The sequence below is a fragment of the Hemiscyllium ocellatum genome, chromosome 28 (genome assembly GCF_020745735.1).
Source record: "Hemiscyllium ocellatum isolate sHemOce1 chromosome 28, sHemOce1.pat.X.cur, whole genome shotgun sequence".
In the NCBI taxonomy this organism is placed as follows: Eukaryota; Metazoa; Chordata; class Chondrichthyes; order Orectolobiformes; family Hemiscylliidae; genus Hemiscyllium; species Hemiscyllium ocellatum.
Window position 1 is genome coordinate 1,232,341 of NC_083428.1, and position 22,663 is coordinate 1,255,003.

General features: G+C 45.5%; 1 protein-coding gene across 1 annotated transcript in view; it reads left to right on the forward strand.

The window, feature by feature from the left end:
- kxd1 (KxDL motif containing 1) overlaps positions 1–21,824 on the forward strand; it is a 93,700-nt gene extending 71,876 nt beyond the window's left edge. Inside the window, exons 3-5 of the mRNA XM_060846542.1 lie at positions 808–960; positions 13,368–13,414; positions 21,217–21,824. Of these exons, the coding sequence (XP_060702525.1) occupies positions 808–960; positions 13,368–13,414; positions 21,217–21,458 (442 nt within the window). The 3' untranslated portion in view covers positions 21,459–21,824. The remainder of the gene's footprint in view (positions 1–807; positions 961–13,367; positions 13,415–21,216) is intronic.
- Positions 21,825–22,663: the final 839 nt, after the last annotated feature.

Genomic DNA, 22,663 nt, shown 5'->3' on the forward strand with positions numbered 1-22,663 from the left:
GCACAGTGTAGAAAAGTTTATGCTTTTACCCCTTTGTTGAATAATCTTTTTTTTGTTGAAAGTACATTGGCAGACTCTTAAGAAAATCTTAAGTGTCTGACCGCTATTACCCAAATAGTTTTTTTTTTAATTTGATTTTTCAAGCCAGATCTCACTCTGGAATTCTGAATTGTCTAGTGTTACTGTCAGCCAGGTAATTCTCACTGGGGACAGGGTCCACACATAGACTCTCAGCAATTTTACACACTGAGTCTCAATGGATATGGATTTCACTCAGACTGACCCTTACTACGGTCAAGATTAAGACATAGACTTGTTACTGGGCAATGGGTTTCCAAACGCAATGTCACAATTGTTCCCACACAAACAGATTCTCAGTGGAATAGGAGTCCCATACCAACACTGACTTGTTTCTGGGAAATGGTATGCAGACGCTGACTCTCACTGGGGTATGGGTCTCTCCCTCTCCCTCTCCCTCTCCTGCCACACACTGACTCTCGCTTGGGGACAGGGTTTCTTTCCCCTCCCCCACCCCCATCCACCCAAACACACACTCACACCCTCTCACTGGGGAATGGCTCCCATGCACACTGACTCCCACTGTTGTACAAGTTCTATACACGCTGACTCTCGCTGGATTTGCTGTTTATATTTCACTGTATGAAGAGAGAGGTTTCAATGCAGCTGGAGAGGTGTTTGAAAGTTATTGCATTTGGTTGTTCCATATTTGAACCTCTGAATAAATGTAGCAGAATCTCAGTACCACAGGTCAGGGCCCAACACTTACCAACATTTGTCCTCCTTCAGGTTGGACCGTTTTGAGAAGACAAATGAGATGTTACTGAATTTCAATAATCTGTCGAATGTGAGGCTAAACCAGATGACAGAACGATACCAGCATCATACCAGGGCACTTGTGGACATGAAGAAGGATCTTGACAACATCTTTCGGCGAATAAGGTACATTGTTAGCAAATGATCGCGTGTTATGCTTCGGTAGAGAAATGGCTGTACACTCACTGACCCTCACCCTTGCCAACTTTGTTGCCACTGTTCCTTATCACAATGATTTCAAAATCTTAACCTTGTTTACAGCTTTCTCTGTCGTCACTACCTCCAAACTGTAACACTCTCTCCTGTCTTTCCAATTCTGATCTCCTCAATGCATCCTCTGCATCAGCTCAATGGCAGAGCCTTCGGGCATATTCCACTGCATTTTGTGGTTTCCTCTCTAACTCCTTCTATCAACAACTCCCTAAAATCCTCCTCTTCTCACCTTTATCTCCAGTTGAGTGAGCAGGTCAGCTGGAGTTTGCAATCCTGATCCCAGTCATTGACGACAGGACTATCTCCCTGTAGTTGGACAAACTGACAGCAGTTGTTGCCAATAGGGAAACGTGATGAGTTATCAGTGGGGAGCTCCCCTGGAGGAATATACCATAAAGTGCCCTTTAGGGATAAGAACAGATTTCCTAGAATCACAGAATAGGTACGGCACAAAAGGAGGCCATTTAAACTGTCATGCCTGTGCTGGCTCTCTGAATAGGAATTTTCCTCATTTCACACTTCTCTGCATTGAATTGCAGTTGACATTTCTCTGGGTAAAAACAGTGACTGCAGATGCTGGAAACCAGATTCTGGATCAGTGGTGCTGGAAGAGCACAGCAGTTCATTCAGCATCCAAAGTGCAGTGAAATCGACGTTTCGGGCAAAAATCCTTCATCAGGAATAAAGGCAGTGATCAAAGTTTGTGCGAAGATTTGTAGCTCGGGTGCTTGTTGTAGTGGTTCTGTTCGCCGAGCTGGAAGTTTTTGTTGCAAACGTTTCGTCCCCTGGCTAGGAGACATCATCAATGCTCTGGAGCCTCCTGCGAAGCGCTTCTTTGATGTTTCTTCCGGCATTTATAGTGGTCTGTCCTTGCTGCTTCCGGGTGTCAGTTTCAGCTGTCCGCTGTAGTGGTTGGTATATTGGGTCCAGGTCGATGTGTTTGTTGATGGAGTTTGTGAATGAATGCCATGCCTCTAGGAATTCCCTGGCTGTTCTCTGTCTGGCTTGCCCTATGATAGTAGTGTTTTCCCAGTCGAATTCATGTTGCTTGTTGTCTGAGTGTGTGGCTACTAGGGATAGCTGGTTGTGTCGTTTCGTGGCTAGTTGGTGTTCATGTATGCGGATTGTTAGCTGTCTTCCTGTTTGTCCTATAGTAGCCACACACTCAGACAACAAGCAACATGAATTCGACTGGGAAAACACTACTATCATAGGGCAAGCCAGACACAGAACAGCCAGAGAATTCCTAGAGGCATGGCATTCATCCACAAACTCCATCAACAAACACATCGACCTGGACCCAATATACCAACCACTACAGCGGACAGCTGAAACTGACACCCGGAAGCGGCGAGGACAGACCACTATAAATACCGGAAGAAACATCAAAGAAGCGCTTCGCAGGAGGCTCCAGAGCACTGATGATGTCTCCTAGCCAGGGGACGAAACGTTTGCAACAAAAACTTCCAGCTCGGCGAACAGAACCACTACATAAAGGCAGTGAGCCTGAAGCATGGAGGGATAAGCTAGAGGAGGGTGGGGGTGGGGAGAAAGTAGCATAGAGTACAATGGGTGAGTGGGAGAGGGGATGAAGGTGATAGGTCAGGGAGGAGAGGGTGGAGTGGATAGGTGGAAAAGGAGCTAGGCAGGTCAGGACAAGTCATGGGGACAGTGCTGAGCCGGAAGTTTGGAACTCGGATGAGGTGGGTGAAGGGGAATTGAGGAAGCTGTTGAAGTCCACATTGATGCCCTGGGGTTGAAGTGTTCCGAAGCGGAAGATGAGGCGTTCTTCCTCCAGGTGTCTGGTGGTGAGGGAGCGGCGGTGAAGGAGGCCCAGGGCTTCCATGTCCTTGGCAGAGTGGGAGGGGGAGTTGAAATGTTGGGCCACAGGGCGGTGTGGTTGATTGGTGCGGGTGTCTCGAACATGTTACCTAAAGCACTCTGCTAGGAGGCGCCCAGTCTCCCCAATGTAGAGGAGACCGCATCGGGAGCAACGGATACAATAAATGATATTAGTGGATGTGCAGGTAAAACTTTGGATGTGGAAGGCTCCTTTAGGGCCTTGGATAGAGGTGAGGGAGGAGGTGTGGGCACAGGGTTTACAGTTCCTGCGGTGGCAGGGGAAAGTGCCAGGATGGGAGGGTGGGTCGTAGGGGGGCATGGACCTGACCAGGTAGTCACGGAGGGAACGGTCTTTGTGGAAGGCGGAAAGGGGTGGGGAGGGAAATATATCCCTGGTGGTGGGGTCTTTTTGGAGGTGGCGGAAGTGTTGGCGGATGACTTGGTTTATGCGAAGGTTGGTAGGGTGGAAGGTGAGCACCAGGGGCGTTCTGTCCTTGTTACAGTTGGAGGGGTGGGGTCTGAGGGCGGAGGTGGGGATGTGGATGAGATGCATTGGAGGGCATCTTTAACCATGTGGGAAGGGAAATTGCGGTCTCTAAAGAAGGAAGCCATCTGGTGTGTTCTGTGGTGGAACTGGTCCTCCTGGGAGCAGATACGGTGGAGGCAGAGGAATTGGGAATACGGGATGGCATTTTTTGCAAGAGGTAGGATGGGAAGAGGTATAATCCAGGTAGCTGTGGGAGTCGGTGGGTTTGTAAAAAAAAATGTCAGTGTCAAGTCGGTCGTCATTAATGGAGATGGAGAGGTCCAGGAAGGGGAGGGAGGTGTCAGAGATGGTCCAGGTAAATTTAAGGTCAGGGTGGAATGTGTTGGTGACGTTGATGAATTGCTCAACCTCCTCGCGGGAGCATGAGGTGGCGCCAATGCAGTCATCAATGTAGCGGAGGAAGAGGTGGGGAGTGGTGCCGGTGTAATTACGGAAGATCAACTGTTCTCCGTAGCCAACAAAGAGACAGGCATAGCTGGGGCCCATACGTGTGCCCATGGCTACCCCTTTGGTCTGGAGGAAGTGGGAGGATTCAAAGGAGAAATTGTTAAGGGTGAGGACCAGTTCGGCCAAACGAATGAGAGTGTCGGTGGAAGGGTACTGTTGGGGACGTCTGGAGAGGAAAAAGCAGAGGGCTTAGAGGCCCTGGTCATGGTGGATGGAGGTGTAGAGGGATTGGATATCCATGGTGAAGATGAGGCGTTGGGGGCCGGGGAAACGGAAGTCTTGGAGGAGGTGGAGGGCGTGGGTGGTGTCTCGAACGTATGTGGGGAGTTCCTGGACTAGGGGGATAGGGCAGTGTTGAGGTAGGTAGAGATGAGTTCAGTGGGGCAGGAGCATGCTGAGACAATGGATCGGCCAGGGTGGTCAGGCTTGTGGATCTTGGGAAGGAGGTAGAACCGGGCAGTGCGGGGTTCCCGGACTATGAGGTTGGAAGCTGTGGGTGGGAGATCTCCTGAGGTGATGAGCTTCTGTATGGTCTGGGAGATGATGGTTTGGTGATGGGGGGTGGGGTCATGGTCGAGGGGGCAGTAGGAAGAGGTGTCCTTGAGTTGGCGTTTGGCTTCAGCGGTGTAGAGGTCAGTGCGCCAGACTACCACTGCGCCTCCTTTATCCGCTGGCTTGATGGTGAGGTTGGGATTGGAGCAGAGGGATTGGAGGGCTACGCGTCATGAGAGTGAGAGGTTAGAGTGGGGGAGGGGGGGAGACAGGTTGAGGCGGTTAATGTCCCGGCGGCAGTTGGAAATGAAGAGGTCGAGGGCAGGTAATAGGCCAGCGCGGGGTGTCCAGGTGGATGCAGTGTGTTGGAGGTGGGTGAAGGGGTCCTCGGAAGGTGGGCAGGAGTCCTGATTGTGAAAGTAAGCTCGGAGGCTCCCCACCCCCACCCTCCTCTCGCTTATCTCTCCACGCGTCAGGCTCACTGCCTTTATTCCTGATGAAGGGCTTTTGCCCGAAACGTCGATTTCGCTGCATGTTGGATGCTGCCTGACCTGCTGTGCTCTTCCAGCACCACTGATCCAGAATCTGACATTTCTCTGCTCATTTCACCTGTTTATTTTTCTGAAACTCTACACTGCCCTCCACACAGTTCACAATGTTCCAAGTTTTGTATCATCTGCAACGTTTGAAATATGTACCCTGATCCCAAGCTCATTAACATATATCAGGAATATTCATTTTGTCTTGATTTATTGTTTGAAATGGGAATAAAGGAAATCTTGTTCTCTGCCAAAATATTCTCATGCCATTAAGGAATTTCTTTCAGCTCCTGTATTGAGGTATTGTGCCACTGGAGGGAGCAGGTGCTTGAGGCAAATACAAATATCAAATCGTTGCAGAATTTTCATCTTGAGGCTTATCATAGTATCAAAGCACATATATCCTTCCTTAAATACGGAGACCAATAATGTACACAGTACTCCAGATGCTTCTCACTCATGCCCAGTATAATTGAAGGATCACCTCCCTTTTTTTGTGTTCGGTTCCTCTTGCAATAAAAAAATAACATTCTATTAATTATTCTGATTTCTTGCTGTACCTACAAACTAATCTTTTTCAATTCATACTCAAAACAATTGGGTCACTCAGAATTTCAGAACTCTGCAATCTCTCTCTGTTTAGATAACATAGTGGCCTCATTCCTGATGAAGAGGTTATGCCCAAAATGTCGATTCTCCTGTTCCTCGGATGCTGCCTGACCTGCTGTGCTTTTCCAGCACCATACTCTCGACTCTGACCTCCAGTATCTGCAGTTCTCACTTTCTCCATGGTGTCAAAATAGTCAGTTTCACATTTTTCTATTATATTGCATTTACCAGCTCTCTGCTCGCTCACCTAACCTATCTATATCATTTTGTAACCTCCTTAGATGCTCTTCACAATTTTTAAACCTATTTTTGTGTCTTCAAATTTAGCAACAATGCCTTCTATCTCTTCATTCATGTCATTGATATAAATTAACAGTTTGTGAAGGGTAGGTCATGCCTAACTAATTTTATTGAGTTCTAACCTTATTGAGAAGGTGACAAAACAGGTGGATGAAGGTAAAGAGGTTGATGTGGTGTATATGGGCTTCAGTAAGGTGTTTGATAAGGTTCCACATGGTTGGCTATTGCACAAAATAGAGTTTTGGGATTGAAGGTGATTTAGTGGTTTGGATCAGAAATTGGCGAGCTGAAAGAAGACAGGGTGGTGGTTGATGGAAGTGTTCATCCTGGAGCTCAGTTACCAGTGGTGTGCCGCAAGGATCTGTTTTGGGGCCACTGCTATTTGTCATTTTTATAAATGATTTGGTTGTGGGTGTAGAAGGGTCAGTTAGTCAATTTGCAGATGACGCTAAGGTCAGTAGATTTGTGGATAATACCGAAGAATGTTGCAGGTTTCAGAGAGACATAGATGCAGAGCTGGGCTGAGAAGTGGCAACTGGAGTTTAATGCAGAAAAGTGAGGTAGTTCACTTCAGAAGCAGTAACAGGAATGCAGAGTACTGGGTTAATGGTAAAATTCTTGGCCGTATAGATGAACAGAGAAATCTCTGTCCAGGTGCATAAATCCCTGAAAGTTGCCACCCAGGTTGATCGGGTTGTTAAAAAGGCATGTGGTGTGTTGGCGTTTATCGGTAGGGGGATTGAGTTTTGGAGCCATGATGTCATGCTTCAGCTGTACAAGACACTGATTCGGCCACTCCTGGAGTATTGTGTACAGTTCTGGTCACCGCATTATAGGAAGGATATGGAAGCTTTGGAAAGGGTTCAGAGGAGATGTGCTAGGTCATTGCCTGATATGGAGGGAAGCTCTTACGAGGAAAGGCTGAGGGAACTGAGGCTGTTTTCGTCGGAGAGAAGAAGGTTGAGAGGTGACTTATTGAGACATATAAGATAATCAGGAGGTTAGATAATGTGGACAGGGATGGTGAAGGCTAACATTAGGGGACTTAGCTTTATATTGATAGATTTAGGATACTTATCTAGGTAGTCTCTTTACTCAGAGAGAAGTAGGGACATGGAACGGCCTGCCTGGAACAGTAGTAGACTCACCGACGTTAAGGGCATTTAAATGGGCATTGGATATACATATGAATAATAATGGAATGGTATAGGTTAGATGGGCATCAGATTAATTTTACAAGTTGGTGTCACATCGAGTGCCGAAGGGCCTGTACAGCACTGTAACGTTCTATGTAATAGTTGAGGTCCTGGCACTGATCCCTGTGGCACACCACTTCTTCCATCTTGTCAACCAAAAGGAGACCAATTTTTGCCTACTTTGTTTCCTGTTGTCCAGCCAATTGTCTATCCACGATGCCACCCCTATACCACAAGCCTTTATCTTCTTCAGTAACCATTGATGTGGTACCTTATTCAATCCCTTCTGGACATCTACAGTACATCATTTTACTTCCACTAAGAACTCCAATAAATTGGTTAAACATGATTTCCATTTCACAAAACCATGTTGACTCTGTTTGATTATCTCAGACTTTTTCTATAACGTATTTAATAATTGTTTCAAACCTTTTTCCACTCTCAACCCAACTGCCATGGCGAGATTTGAACCCAGGTCCCCAGTACGTTCCTGGGTTTCTCGATTAATAGTCCAGCAATAGTACCACTGGGCCATTGTCTCCTAACTTCTCCAATCTATTCTCATCCTTGTAGCCATGTACCTTTGTACAGATTGGGAGGTTTCCCACTTCATCTACCCTACCAGGCAGTGCTTTCCAGATTCCTCATCACTGTCTTGGTGAAAAAATGCTTTTCCTCAAATCCTCTCTAAACCTTAAAGTTATGCCCCCTCATTATTGACTCCTCATCTAAGGGAAACAGTTGCTTCCTATCCACCCTGTCATAATCTTATGCAGCCCCACTAGATCCCAGCCTGCCTGCCTCAACTTCTCCAATGTAAAGAAGCTTATCCAGCCTCTCCCCATCACTAAAATGCTCCACCTCTGGCAATATCCTGGTGAATCTCCTTTGCGCTCTCTTCAGTACAATCACATCCTTCCAAGAGTGAAGTGACCAACCAGAACTGCACATGGCCAGCCATGGCCTCACCAGAGTTTTGTATAGCTCCAAAATAACCTCCCTGCTTTTATAAACTTTGCCATGATGGATAGAGACAAGTGTCCCATATTTCTTTTTCCAACCCTGTTAACCTGTGTGCTGCCTTCAGGGAACTGTGGACAAGCACTCCAAGCTCCCTCTGTTCCTCTGAGCTTCCGGATGTCCTGCCATTCACTGAGTACTCCCTTGTCTTGTTACTTCTTCCAAAGTACATCACCTCCAGTTTTCTGAGTTAAATTCCATCTGCCACCGATTTATTTTAAATCCTCTTGGCTTCTGCAGTTACATGGCTCACTACAATATGAGCCCCAGTATAGATCAGGTGTGGACAATCCCAACAGGACAATTGGCATCCTCCCAATACCATTGGCTTGTGAAATGGAGCCCAATTCTCCCATACCAGTCTTTGAGCCATGCAATCACCTTTCTGATTTGATTTGCAGTATTGCAGTTTGTATGTCACTCAGGTAATGGTGTACACAATATTATCATTTGAGAGTCTACTGTGTAATCTGGTAGTGAGGTCCTCCTACTGGCTATTCAGAACCTCCTCCTTCATCCTGCCGACATGGACTGTGAGAATTGGTTCCACCCCTCCATCTGTCTATTTTTTTTGAAGCTCTGAATTACCAAATTTTGACACCGTGCATGCAATGCAACCTTCTGCAGAGAACAGTGTTAACCCTTTTAACTATACTATCATGTGCATACACTTTCACCCAAACATGACATGGCCTGAAATCTGTTGGGCAATTGTGAAGGCTGAGACTCTTGCACCTCTGCCCTCCAGGAACCATATCTGCCTTCCTTGCAGTTGCACACTCCTGTCCCCAAGCACTGACTAATTCAAAAAGGTCTATTCCAAGAAGTGTGACTGCTTCCTTGCGCAAAGCATCTAGGAAACTTTCCCCTCACTGATGGATTGTGGTGTCGTGTCTGTAGTTCAGCTTCCAGATCATAGCAACTGAAGCTTCTTGAGTTGCAAGCACTGATTGCAGGTGTATTTGCCCAAGTTTGCACCAGCATCCAGGAGCTTCCTCATGCTATAGCTGTGACACATCACCTGACCTGCCATCTCCAATGTGTTTTAATTATTATGTAATTAATTTACTCAATTGTTTAGTTTTGTTAACCTTATCACCAGTTCCTATACTATTTTGAATGGTAGGCGTAAAATAAACCTTAAACACTCTACGTTGGGGAGACCAAACTTAAACTAAGGGAACGTTTCACCGAGCATCACAGGCAGGCCTGCAGGGGCCTACCGGACATCCCAGTCACCACCCTCTTTAATTCCCCTTCCTACTCCCTTTCTGACATGACCATCCTTGGCCTCCTCCCTTGCCAGATTGAATTAAACCACAAATTGGAGGAACAACATCTCATCTTCCGCCTGGGCAGCCTATAACCCAGAGGATTCAATAATGAGGTCTCTAATTTCAAATAACCACCCTTCCCATCCCCTGACTCCCTTCCCAGCCCCTCCTTCTCCCTTCCACTCCTCCCAGCCACCTTCTGGATTCATTCCGCCCATTGACCAATCAGGTTGTACCCTCTACCTGTCTCCACCTATCCTCACCTCATCTACCCCCATTACCCCCTTTATCTGCAGCTCCCCTCAACACCCACCCCCACTCCTGAAGAAGGGATACACCTGAAACATTGACTTCTCCACTTCCTGATGCTGCCTGGCTTGCTGTGTTCCTCCAGCCTCCTGCCTGTCTACCTTAAATAATTACCAGCAGCTAGCTTCTTTCCTGTAGTAGGTTAAGAACCAATCATACAGGGTGAAAAAATTGAAGACAGGTAAAGATGGACCTTGTTCCCCACTTTCCCCAATTCCTTTCCTCACCGACTGTCAGTGCTCAACTACTCTGTCCGGAGGCCCAGTCTCGTTGTCTTGATGTCTCTGGGTCTGATATTGGTGAAAAATGAATATAGGGAAGGTTTGAAGTTAAAAGACAGGATGAGCAGAGTAGTAATCTCAAGATTGCTACTGGTGCCACAGGCTAGTGTGGCAAGGAACGAGAGCAGGGTGGGGAGAGAAATATATCCCTGGTGGTGGGGTCTGTTTGGAGATGGTGGAAATGTCGGTGGATGAGGCGGTTAATGCGAAGGTTGGTAGGGTGGAAGGTGAAGACCAGGGGAGTCTGTCCTTGTTATGGTTGGAGGGGTGGGGTCTGAGGGCGGAGGTGCGGGATATGAATGAGATGCATTGGAGGACATCTTCAACCACTCGGGAATGGAAATTGCGGTCTTGAAAGAAGGAGGCCATCTGTGGTGGAACTGGTCCTCCTGGGAGCAGATACGGCGGAGGCAGAGGAATTGGGAATACAGGATAACATTTTTGCAGGAGGTAGGGTGGGAAGAGGTGTAATCCAGGTAGTTGTGGGAGTCGGTGGGTTTGTTAAAAAGAAGTCAGTGTCAAGTTGGTTGTCATTGTTGGAGATGGAGAGGTCCAGGAACGGGAGGGAGGAGTCAGAGATGGTCCAGGTGAACTTAAGGTGTGGGTGGAATGTGTTGGTGAAGTTGATGAACTGCTCAAGCTCTTTGTGGGAGCACGAGGTGGCACTGATGCAGTCATCGATGTAGCAGAGGAAGAGGTGAGGAGTGGTGCCAGTGTAACTACGAAAGATGAGCTGTTCTACTTAGCCGACAAAGAGACAGGCATAGCTGGGGCCCATACGGGTGCCCATGGCTACCCCTTTGCTCTGGAGGAAGTGGGAGGATTCGAAGGAGAAATTGCTAAGGGTGAGGACCAGTTCGGCCAAACGAATGAGAGTGTCGGTGGAAGGGTACTGTTGGGGATGACGGGAGAGGAAGAAACGGAGGGCTTGGAGGCCCTGGTCATGGAGGCACAGAGGGATTGGATGTCCATGGTGAAGAAGAGGTGTTGGGGGCTGGGGAAACGGGAGTCTTGGAGGAGGTGGAGGGCATGGATGGTGTCTCGAACGTATGTGGGGAGTTCCTGGACTAGTGGGGGGAAGGGACAGTATCGAGATAGGTGGAGATGAGTTCGGTGGGGCAGGAGCAGGCTGAGACAGTGGGTCAGTCAGGGTGGTCAGGCTTGTGGATCTTAGGAAGGAGGTAGAATTGGGCGGTGCGGGGTTCCGGACTATGAGGTTGGAAGCTGTGGATGGGAGATCTCCTGAGATGGTGAGGTTGTGTATGGTCTGAAGATGATGGTTTGGTGATGGGGGCTGAGGTCATGGTCGAGGGTGCAGTAGGAGGAGGTATCTTCGAGCATCAATTTTCCTGCTCCTCGGATGCTGCCTGACTCACTGAAGATGTTACCTAGTAGGGTGACGCAACGTCTGGAAATTAACCTTCCAGCCCAGTGAGCAAAGCTACATCCAGAACCTCAACTTGAGCTACAAATCTTCTCAAAACCTGCTAACTTTGCTTTAATATTCACTCGTGAGTGGGATCTTCTCATTTGTGAGGACAGTGTGAAACAGGCTGATACTCCCGAACAGGTTGATGTTAAGGAGGATGAGCTGGAAATTTTGAAAAACATGAGGATAGATAAGTCCACTGAGCCAGAAGGGATATACCCAAGGTAACGGCGGGAAGCAAGGGAGGAGATTGCTGCACTTTTGATGATGATCTTTGCACCCTCACTGTCGACTGGAGTACTACCAGATGATTGGAGGATGACTAATGTTTTCCCTTGTCCAAGAAAGGAAATAGGGATAACCCTGAGAATTACAGGCCAGTCAGTCTTAGGTCAGTAGTGGACAAATCTTTAGAGAGGATTCTGAGAGACAGGATTCATGATTATTTGGAAAAGCATAGTTTGATTAGAGATAGTCAGCATGGCTTTGTGAGGGGCAGGTCATGCCTCACAAGCCTTATTCAATTCTTTGAGGATGTGACAAAACGCATTGATGAAAGTAGAGGAGTGGATGTGATTTATGGATTTAGCAAGGCGTTTGATAAGGTTCCCCATGGTAGGCTCATTCAGAAAGTAAGGAGGCATGGGATATAGGAAACCTGACTGTCTGGATACAGAATTGACTGGCCCATAGAAGACAGAGGGTGGTGGTAGATGGAAAATATTCAGCCTGGTGTTCAGTAACCAGTGGTGTTCTGGGATCTCTGCTCTTTGTGACCTTTATAAATGACTTGGTTGAGGAAGTGGAAGTTTGCTGATGACATGAAGTTTGGTGGAGTTGTGGATAAAATGGAGGGCTGTTGTAGATTGCAACGGGACATTGACAGGATCCGGAGCTGGGCTGAGAAGTGGCAGATGGAGTTCAACCTGGAAAAGTGTGAAGTGATTCATTTTGAAAGGTTGAATTTGAATGCAGAATACAGGGTTAAAGGCAGGATTCTTGGCATTGTGGAGGAACAGAGAGATCTTGGGGTACACATCAATAGATCCCTCAAAGCTGCCACCCAAGGTGATAGTTGTTAAGAAGGCGTATGGTGTGTTGTCTTTCGATAGCAGGGGGATTGAATTTAAGAGCCGCGAGGTTACGTTGCAGCAGTGTAGAACCATGATGAGACCACAGTTGGAATATTGTGTTCAGTTCTGGTCGGCTCATTACAGGAAGGATGTGGAAGCTTCAGAGAGGGTCCAGAGGAGATTTACCAGGATCTGCCTGGACTGGAGGGCATGTCTTATGAAGAAAGGTTGAGGGAGCTAGGGCTTTTCTCATTGGAGCGAGGAAGGATGAGATGTGACTTGATAGAGGTGCACAGGATAATGAGAGGCATAGATAGAGTGGATAGCCAGAGACATTTTCCCAGGGTGGAAATGCTATAACAAGGGAGCATAATTTTAATGTAATTGAAGGTAAGTTTAGGGGTGATGTCAGAGGTCAGTTCTTTACACAGAGTGGTAGGTGCACAGAATGCACTTCCAGCAGTGGGAGTAGAGTCAGATACATTAGGGACATTTAAGTGACTCTTGGATAGGCTCATGGAGGGTAGTAAAATGAAGGATATGTAGGTTAGTTTGATCTTAGAGTATCATAAAAAGTCGGCCCAACATCAAGGGCTGAAGGACCTGTACTGTGCTGCACTGTTTTATGTTCTATGTCTCCGGACTTGGAGTTGGTGTCTTGAGCGGAGTCTTGGTCACCCGGTCCTCCAGATGAAGTCTCAAGTTGGAGAGTACATTGTAAGTAGGTTTGTATGATATCACTGTTTGTATGTGCATGCAATATTTTTGTCAGGTATAAACGGTTTCCATGTCTGAGTGTCCTGATGCACAGTATTGTCATGTGTAAGTTACAAGAGGATGCAGATAATCTGAGATGAAGAAAGTCTTATCAACTGGCACCAACAAAGGTCTAACCGAAGGAGAATATTTCTGAATGTGGCTTCTAGAGTCTTGATCACTTGATCGTTTGTTTTTCCCTTTAGGATTCTGAAGGACAAGCTTGCAAAACAACATCCAGAAGCATTCAGCAGTAAGTATCTTCAGGTGGGATGTACATTTTTCTCAGATTAGTGTCGTTTGTCTAGCTATGAGACTTGTCAGAGAAGCCCATTGACCTTTATCAGGTAGGACACCGAAATCTTCTACTTTGAGAGATTGGAATGTGGAATTTGAAATCAAACTGATCAGCCAATGTCTTATTGAAGGTGGAGCAGGCTCAAAGGTCCAAAGGACCAACTCTTGCTCTCAGTGTCTATGTTTCTAAATATTTTCATTAGTGGGTTATGGATATTTGTAATTCTCTGCCTGTACGTTAATCTGGGGGAACAATGTGGCAAAATTCAGAAAAATGTTAATGAATAAATAGAACGGATATTTAATTGGCAAATGTCAAGATTAGAGTGTTGCTGGAAAAGCACAGCAGGTCAGGCATTCCAAGGAACAGGAAAATCGATGTTTCGGGTAAAAACCCTTCATCAGGATTCCTGATGCTGCCTGACCTGCTGTGCTTTTCCAGCACCACTCTAATTTAGACTCTGGTTTCCAGCATCTGCAGCCCTTCTCTTTACCCTGTGTAATTGGCAAATGACTTGCAACACAGAGAAGTGTGAGGCTGTACCTTGTGGTAGGAAGCAAAAGGAAATTGCAAACTGCCTGGGAATTCGGAGTCTAAATGGTACAGAGAGTAACAGGAATCAGGGAACTGCAGATATTTGCGATCGTATGAAATAGGAGCAGGAGTAGACCATTCAGCCCCTTAAGCCTGCTGCACCATTCAGAAAGATATTGGCTGACCTGTTTGTGTTTTAAAATTCCACATTCTTATCTACCCTCAATAACCCTTTATTGCCCTGCCCAACCAGACTCTTTGAGGAAGTGACCAAGTTGATAGATGAAGGAAGGGCTGTTGATGTCATATACATAGACTTTAGTAAGGTGTTTGATAAGGTTCGCCATGGTAATCTAATCGAGAAAGTAAAGTCACGTGGTGTTCTAGCTAGGTGGACAAAGAAGGGATCAGTGCCTCAAAAGCTAGTGCTTCTGAATAAACCTGTTGGACTAGAACCTGGTGTTGTGATTTTTAACTTTGTCCAACCTATCCTCAGAAGTCAATGTTTTCATTCCAGCATTTAGTCTCATAAACTCCCTCTGAACCAGCTCCGGTGCATTTTACATTCTTCCTCGAATAAGGAGACTGACATTGTCTGCGTTGCTCAAGATGTGGTCTCCCCAATGCTCTGTATAACTGAAACATAGCATCCCTACTTTTATGTTCAATTTCTGTCATCATAAAAGAGCCTCTCATTAGCCTTCTTGATTCCGTGCTGTGCTTGCACGCTAATCTTTTGTGACTCATGCACTAGAACATCTAACTCCTCTGCATTTCAGAATTTAATCTCCATGAAGTGATTTTTGCTTTCTTAATTCTTCCCCCATTATATTCCATCTGCCAGACTTTTGTTAACTCGCTTCACCCGTCTGTATCCACCTGCAAACTCATTATGTCGTCTTCACAACACATTCTCCCACCTGTCTTAGTTACTTCTTTGAATTTAGCTCCTGTGCCCTTGCTATCTTCACCTAAGCCATGAATCATTAAAAGTAATGTCGCTACCTAATAATTTTTTTAAAATACCAAAGCATACAATTGAAAAGCTGAGAAATTATTTTAAACTTATAGACAACCTTAATTATATCACGCTAGTCTATCCAAGAAAAAATATATAGGAGCACTTGTAAAAGTGCAAAAAAGATTCACAAGACTAAGACCAGAATTGTAAGCATAGGTACCCATAGGGAGAGCCTCAACCGGGATCTTGGGTTCATTTCACATTACAGGTGATCACCATTGCACTACACACACTCTCTCTCTCTCTCTCACTCTCACACACACACACACACACACACACACTTCTACACACACACACACACTTCTACACACACACACACACACACTTCTACACACACACACTCACATACACATGGACACAGGTACACACAGACACCCACACACACACTCCCACGCTCACACATGCACCCCCTTGCAGACTTAAAACACTCTGAACGCACAATACACACACACACACACACACACACACACACACACACACATTCTCACACTCTCAGCCCCCACCCCAGAGACAGACAGACACACACATGCACATACATATTGTGTGTGGTGAATTTGTATTGCAGAGTTACATTGCACTTTGCTCAAAACCTGCAGGAATGTATGTAAAACTTTTATCTCACTTATTAGATGAGAATCAATCTAAACATCAGGTCATGGACAGAGAACACGGGGCTAACACCTTCAATATATTGCCTAGCTATCACCATTGTTAGCAGCTAACCCAAGAATGCAACTTTAAAAAGAAAGGTTTTGTGGTTTACATGAAAGAAGTGAAGCTATCACTGTATTCTAACAGATGAAAGGCTTCACAGACAATCAGTTTTTCAATGTATAATTTCAGTTACATCACACTGCAAATTTTTGCTATAAATTCTGTATTACGATCGATCCCTCCACAATCACCTGATGAAAAGCATCGCTCCGAAAGCTAGTGTGCTTCCAATTAAACCTGTTGGACTATAACCTGATGTTGTGTGATTTTTAGCTTTGTACACCCCAGTCCAACACCGGCATCTCTAAATGATGCTAGGGAAGGTGGATTTGAGCTATAGGGAAAGACTGAATAGGTTGGGGCTGTTTTCCCTTGAGCATCTGAGGCTGAGTGTTGACTTCTAGAGGTTTATAAATCATGAGGGGCATGGGTAGGACAATAGGACAAGCAGACAAAGTCTTTTCCCTGTGTTGAGGGAGTCCAGAGCTAGAGGGCATAGGTTTAGGGTGAGAGGGGAACGATCTAAAAAGGACCCAAGGGTTAACATGCAGAGAGTGGTGCGTGTATGGAATGAGCTGCCAGAGGAAGTGTACAATTGTAGCATATAAAAGGCATCTGGATGGGCATATGAATAGGAAGGGTTTAGAGAGATATGGACCAAGTGCTGGCAAATGGGACTAGATTAGATTAGGATATCTGGTCAGCCTGGACAAGTTGGACTGAAGGGTCTGTTATTGTGCTGTACATTTCTCTGACTCTGAATTACAGTGATAACCAATTTAGGGATTATTGATATGTTTGAATGTACAGGAAGCTACATGTAATAATAAACAGGGCCCTGTTCTGTGCAGACCAAAAGGAGTGGTGTATATAGTAATATCACTGGATTAGTAAAGCAGGCTAATGTTCTGGGACTTGGTTCAAATCCAACATGGAACATGATGAAATTTGAATTCAATAATATTTTAAAATCTAGATTACCTAAAGATGGCCATATAACCATTGTGATTGTCATGAAAACCCATCTGGTTCACTAATATCCTTTTAAAGAAAGAAATCTGCTGTCCTTAGTTGGTCTGGCTTGCATGTGACTCAAAATCCACACCAGTTTGGTTGATTCATAATGGCCCTCTGAGATGGTTCAATAAGCCACACGTTTCAAGGGCAATTAGGAATGGGCAATGAATGTTGGCTTTGTCTGGCATGCCCACATTATAACACATTTTTTAAAATCTCAACCAAATAGATGACAGCCATTTGCTGGTTAGGACATTGTCCTAAGAAATGACCAAGCAGAGTCAACTGAGCTGGTTTGAAGTCTAACCGTTAAACTTGACAGTTAACTGTCAACCATCATTAACTGCTGCATTTTCCATGGCAACATTCCTACCAATCAGAGTCCAATCAATCAGCACACGTTTTCTCATACAGAATAAGGATTTAAAGTCTGGTTGAAGATTTGTAGCTCGGGTGTCCGTTGTTGTGGTTCTGTTCGCCGAGCTGGAAGTTTTTGCTGCAAACGTTTCGTTCCCTGGCTAGGGAACATCATCAGTGCTATTGGAGCCTCGTGTGAAGCGCTGCTTTGATGTTTCTTCCGGTATTTATAGTGGTTTGTTCTTGCCGCTTCCGGGTGTCAGTTTCAGCTGTAGTAGTTTGTATGTGGGGTCCAGGTTGATGTGTCTGTTGATGGATCTTCTTGCCGTTTCCGGGTGTCAGTTTCAGCTGTACTGGTTTGTATATTGGGTCCAGGTCTATGTGTCTGTTAATGGAGTTTGTGGATGAATGCCATGCCTCTAGGAATTCCCTGGCTGTTCTCTGTCTGGCTTGTCCTATGATGGTAGTGTTTTCCCAGTCAAATTCATGTTCCTGGTTGTCTGAATGTATGGCTACTAGGGATAGCTGGTCGTGTCGTTTTGTGGCTAGCTGATGTTCGTGGATGCGGATTGTTAGCTGTCTTCCTGTTTGTCCTATATAGTGTTTTGTGCAGTCCTTGCATGGTATTTTGTAGACTACGTTAATTTGGCTCGTGCTGGCTATTGGGTCCTTTGTTCTAGTGAGTTGTTGTCTGAGCGTGGATGTTGGCTTGTGTGCTGTTATGAGTCCTAAGGGTCGCAGTAGTCTGGCTGTCAGTTCTGAGACGCTCCTGACATATGGTAGAGTGGCTAATCCTTTTGGTTGTGGCATGTCCTCGTTCCGTGGTCTATCTCTTAGGCATCTGGTGATGAAGTTGTGTGGGTATCCGTTTTTGGCGAATACCTTGTATAGGTGTTCCTCTTCCTCTTTTCGCAGTTCTGGTGTACTGCAGTGTGTTGTGGCTCTTTTGAATAGTGTCCTGATGCAGCTTCGTTTGTGTGTGTTGGGGTGGTTACTTTCATAGTTTAGGACTTGGTCTGTGTGTGTTGGTTTCCTGTGTACCCTTGTGGTGAATTCTCCGTTGGGTGTTCTCTCTACTAACACGTCTAGGAATGGGAGTTGGCTATCCTTTTCCTCTTCTCTCGTGAATCGTATTCCTGTGAGTGTGGCGTTGATGATTCGGTGTGTTTTTTCTATGTCTGTGTTTTTGATGATTACAAAGGTGTCATCGACGTATCTGATCCAGAGTTTGGGTTGGATTTGTGGTAGGGCTGTATGTTCTAACCTTTGCATAACTGCCTCTGCTATGAGTCCCGAGATTGGTGATCCCATGGGTGTTCCGTTGATTTGTTCGTATATCTGATTGTTGAATGTAAAGTGTGTGGTGAGGCACAGGTCCAGTAGTTTAAGTATGCCGTCCTTGTTGATAGGTTCGGCCTCCTGTGTTCTGTTATGTATGTCCAGTAGGTTGGCTATTGTTTCTCTGGCTAGGGTTTTGTCAATTGATGTGAACAGTGCCGTCAAAGAAGAAACCATGGTATCATTCGACGTGACGGCACTGTTCACATCAATTGACAAAACCCTAGCCAGAGAAACAATAGCCAACCTACTGGACATACATAACAGAACACAGGAGGCCGAACCTATCAACAAGGACGGCATACTTAAACTACTAGACCTGTGCCTCACCACACACTTTACATTCAACAATCAGATATACGAACAAATCAACGGAACACCCATGGGATCACCAATCTCGGGACTCATAGCAGAGGCAGTTATGCAAAGGTTAGAACATACAGCCCTACCACAAATCCAACCCAAACTCTGGATCAGATACGTCGATGACACCTTTGTAATCATCAAAAACACAGACATAGAAAAACCACACCGAATCATCAACGCCACACTCACAGGAATACGATCCATGAGAGAAGAGGAATAGGATAGCCAACTCCCATTCCTAGACGTGTTAGTAGAGAGAACACCCAACGGAGAATTCACCACAAGGGTACACAGGAAACCAACACACACAGACCAAGTCCTAAACTATGAAAGTAACCACCCCAACACACACAAACGAAGCTGCATCAGGACACTATTCAAAAGAGCCACAATACACTGCAGTACACCAGAACTGCGAAAAGAGGAAGAGGAACACCTATACAAGGTATTCGCCAAAAACGGATACCCACGCAACTTTATCACCAGATGCCTAAGAGATAGACCACGGAACGAGGACATGCCACAACCAAAAGGATTAGCCACACTACCATACGTCAGGAGCGTCTCAGAACTGACAGCCAGACTACTGCGACCCTTAGGACTCATAACAGCCCACAAGCCAACTTCCACACTCAGACAACAACTCACTAGAACAAAGGACCCAATAGCCAGCACGAGCCAAACTAACGTAGTCTACAAAATACCATGCAAGGACTGCACAAAACACTATATAGGACAAACAGGAAGACAGCTAACAATCCGCATCCACGAACATCAGCTAGCCACAAAACGACACGACCAGCTATCCCTAGTAGCCATACACTCAGACAACCAGGAACATGAATTTGACTGGGAAAACACTACCATCATAGGACAAGCCAGACAGAGAACAGCCAGGGAATTCCTAGAGGCATGGCATTCGTCCACAAACTCCATTAACAGACACATGGACCTGGACCCCATATACAAACCACTACAGCTGAAACTGACACCCGGAAACGGCAAGAAGATCCATCAACAGACACATCGACCTGGACCCCACATACAAACTACTACAGCTGAAACTGACACCCGGAAGCGGCAAGAACAAACCACTATAAATACCGGAAGAAACATCGAAGCAGCACTTCACAGGAGGCTCCAATAGCACTGATGATGTTCCCTAGCCAGGGAACGAAACGTTTGCAGCAAAAACTTCCAGCTCGGCGAACAGAACCACAACAAGAATAAGGATTGTTTTTCCCTTTATTGGTATTTCTTGAGAATTGTTCTGATGGTGAAAGACAAACTGTTTTCCAGATACTTTCCATTGAAAAAGAAAAGAAGAATTGGAGCAAAGGAGAATAAAAACTGTCAGTTAAAGCTTCTACAAATGTATAAAAAGAAAGAATCTGAAGTGAATGTTGGTCGCTTAAAGGGAGAAACTTGGCAAATAATGGTCAGAAACAAGCAAAATGGGACAGTGTAAGAGCCCCAGTTGATGAGAAAACTGCAATCATAACTCCAATATTGAAGTCAGAAGGGAGATGGAATACTGAAACATAAGAGCAGGGTTAGGCTGTTCAGGCCCTCGAACCTCCTTCACCATTCAATAAGATCAGGAATGATCTAGTTATTACCTTAACACTACTTTTCTGTCATGCCCATAATTCTCAGCTCTCTTGTCAGCCTGTACTGTTCTCCAACAACCCTTTGAGAGAAAAGGTCATTCTCTAGCCTTTTGCAACCCCTATTTCGATTATGTTATTAGGACTAGAAGAATATGCTAATAGGGTGAAAGGGGGGGTATTGTGGAACATAGGCAGTGTGTGGACTAGTTAGATGAAATGGCATGTTTCTGTGCTGAAAGCTTGTTGTAAGACTCCATGTGATTCTGGGCAATTTGCCAGCATATGACCTGCTGCTCGAGGAATGCCCACATTAAGTAGAGAATTGCTGGGGATATGGAGGAAACAACACATACCCAGAGGAAGGAAAGGCCAACAATGCCTGAAGATATCAGCTTGAAAGAGTTCTCTTCAGTTATTCAACAGGCTGTGAAATGCTGCATTTGTGATGTATCTGATTAACCTGAGCAGCATTGTATGCGATAGTGTGCTATGGGATGGTTGGGCCTGAGTTAACACCCTTGGACTTGCCAGGGAATGTTTCTTGACCCCAACAGTGTTTACTGAGTGGTGAGTAGGAGAGAACTCTGATGGAGTCAGATATGGAGGAAAGCTGGGAAATGGGGGGAATAGATGTTGGAGTTGCAAGATGGAAGTAGGAATGACTTGGGTGGGGATAGAATGAGTTAGAGCTGGATGAGTTATACCTTGTATAAAGTGCAGTGGTCGATAACTGAAGTATATTGGCGGGGTTAACATGTAACCGGATCTTACTGATACATGATTCTGTTTTTGGGGGATAGGTACCTACAATTCCCTGGTTGCAGATGACGACGAGGATTTTGATTCAATCCCAAAGGGTTCGTTGCCACTGTCCTCCACTTTGGAGCTGAGTTCTGACTCCAGTAATACCAGCCCAACTTTATTGTCTACTGGAGCAAGTGGGGATTCGGAAGATGCATCACGGGGACTCGCAGATGCCCTGCCGATTCAGGGACAGATTGATGGGCATGAGCAGCCTGTCAGAGAAGATGGGGAAGAATAATCTTCAAACTGCACCTGGATAAAATGTCTCCTCAGAGTGGGAGGGTGAAAACAGCCTGAGACCAGGCCCAAGGAGCTGGACGGGCTTTCTTTGATGAAACTCTTACCTGTTGCTGTTAGAGCAGACACTGAGGCAAATGCCTAAGGAAACATGAACTGTCTTCAAACATTTCCTGTTTTCTTTTGTTTTTTTTATTGCAGTGTGGATTACTCTTTCCCACAACATTCGGTGAACCCCACTCACTGTGTGATCCTAGGGGTTTAATGGTGAAACATGCTGTGACATGTTCACTCTGTTACTGTAGGATTTGCACAATTTGGATTTATGTTAAAATGTAAAATGTGAGAAAATAAAACGTCAACATCACTGCAGCTGATGGGATGAAACGTGGGGTGGGATGGTTCTTTGTTGATCTGTGAAGACTGTCGCAGTCAGAACATCAAGGATTTATTGACCAGTCATTCCTTAAACCCCTCAGCATGTCCACTCGAGGAATGATGGGATGCTGTGACAACTAGAGCAGCTGGTTAGCAATGTAATTTGAATTCTCTCTTTATGAAACAGGAACTGGCAATAATTAACAATCATTATGATAATCCTCAGGAATGACAAGACTCCCAAACAGTTGGGAATTCCTGCCAGTGTGAGTGGAAAAGGGGAAAGCAGGGTGTGAAGACTATTCCAAGGCTGAACTCTCACTGTGCACAGGATTCTAGCTTGATGGGGAGTCTACATGATCTGTTTCCTTAACTCTGCTTTGGTCCTAAGCTTGCCCACTCCTATCCAGGAAGAAGAATGTTAAAGTTACTGGTTATGTTTACACTGCCAGTTGGTAAACTGCTGCTAGTTGTTGTTACATTACTGCTTGTTAATTATACTCTTACTTGTTTTTGGCACTCTCATTAAGAAGTTTGGTTTTCATTGCTTTCTCAACACAGAAGTTTCTGGAAGAGGAATTGCTCACCTTTGTCCAAAGCTGGGCTGCTCCCATCCATCACTGCACTAACTTGATGAGAACAGAATGCATTACATTTTGACATAGTGCAGTGAAATATCCTCAAGCACTTCACATGAGCAATTGTCAAAACGAACCAAACCACGTAGATGTTCTGAGGAAGGGTCACTGGACGCAGAATGTGAACTTTGATTTCTCTCCACGGATGCTGCCAGACCTGCTGATTTCTGTTTCTGTTCCTGATTTTCAG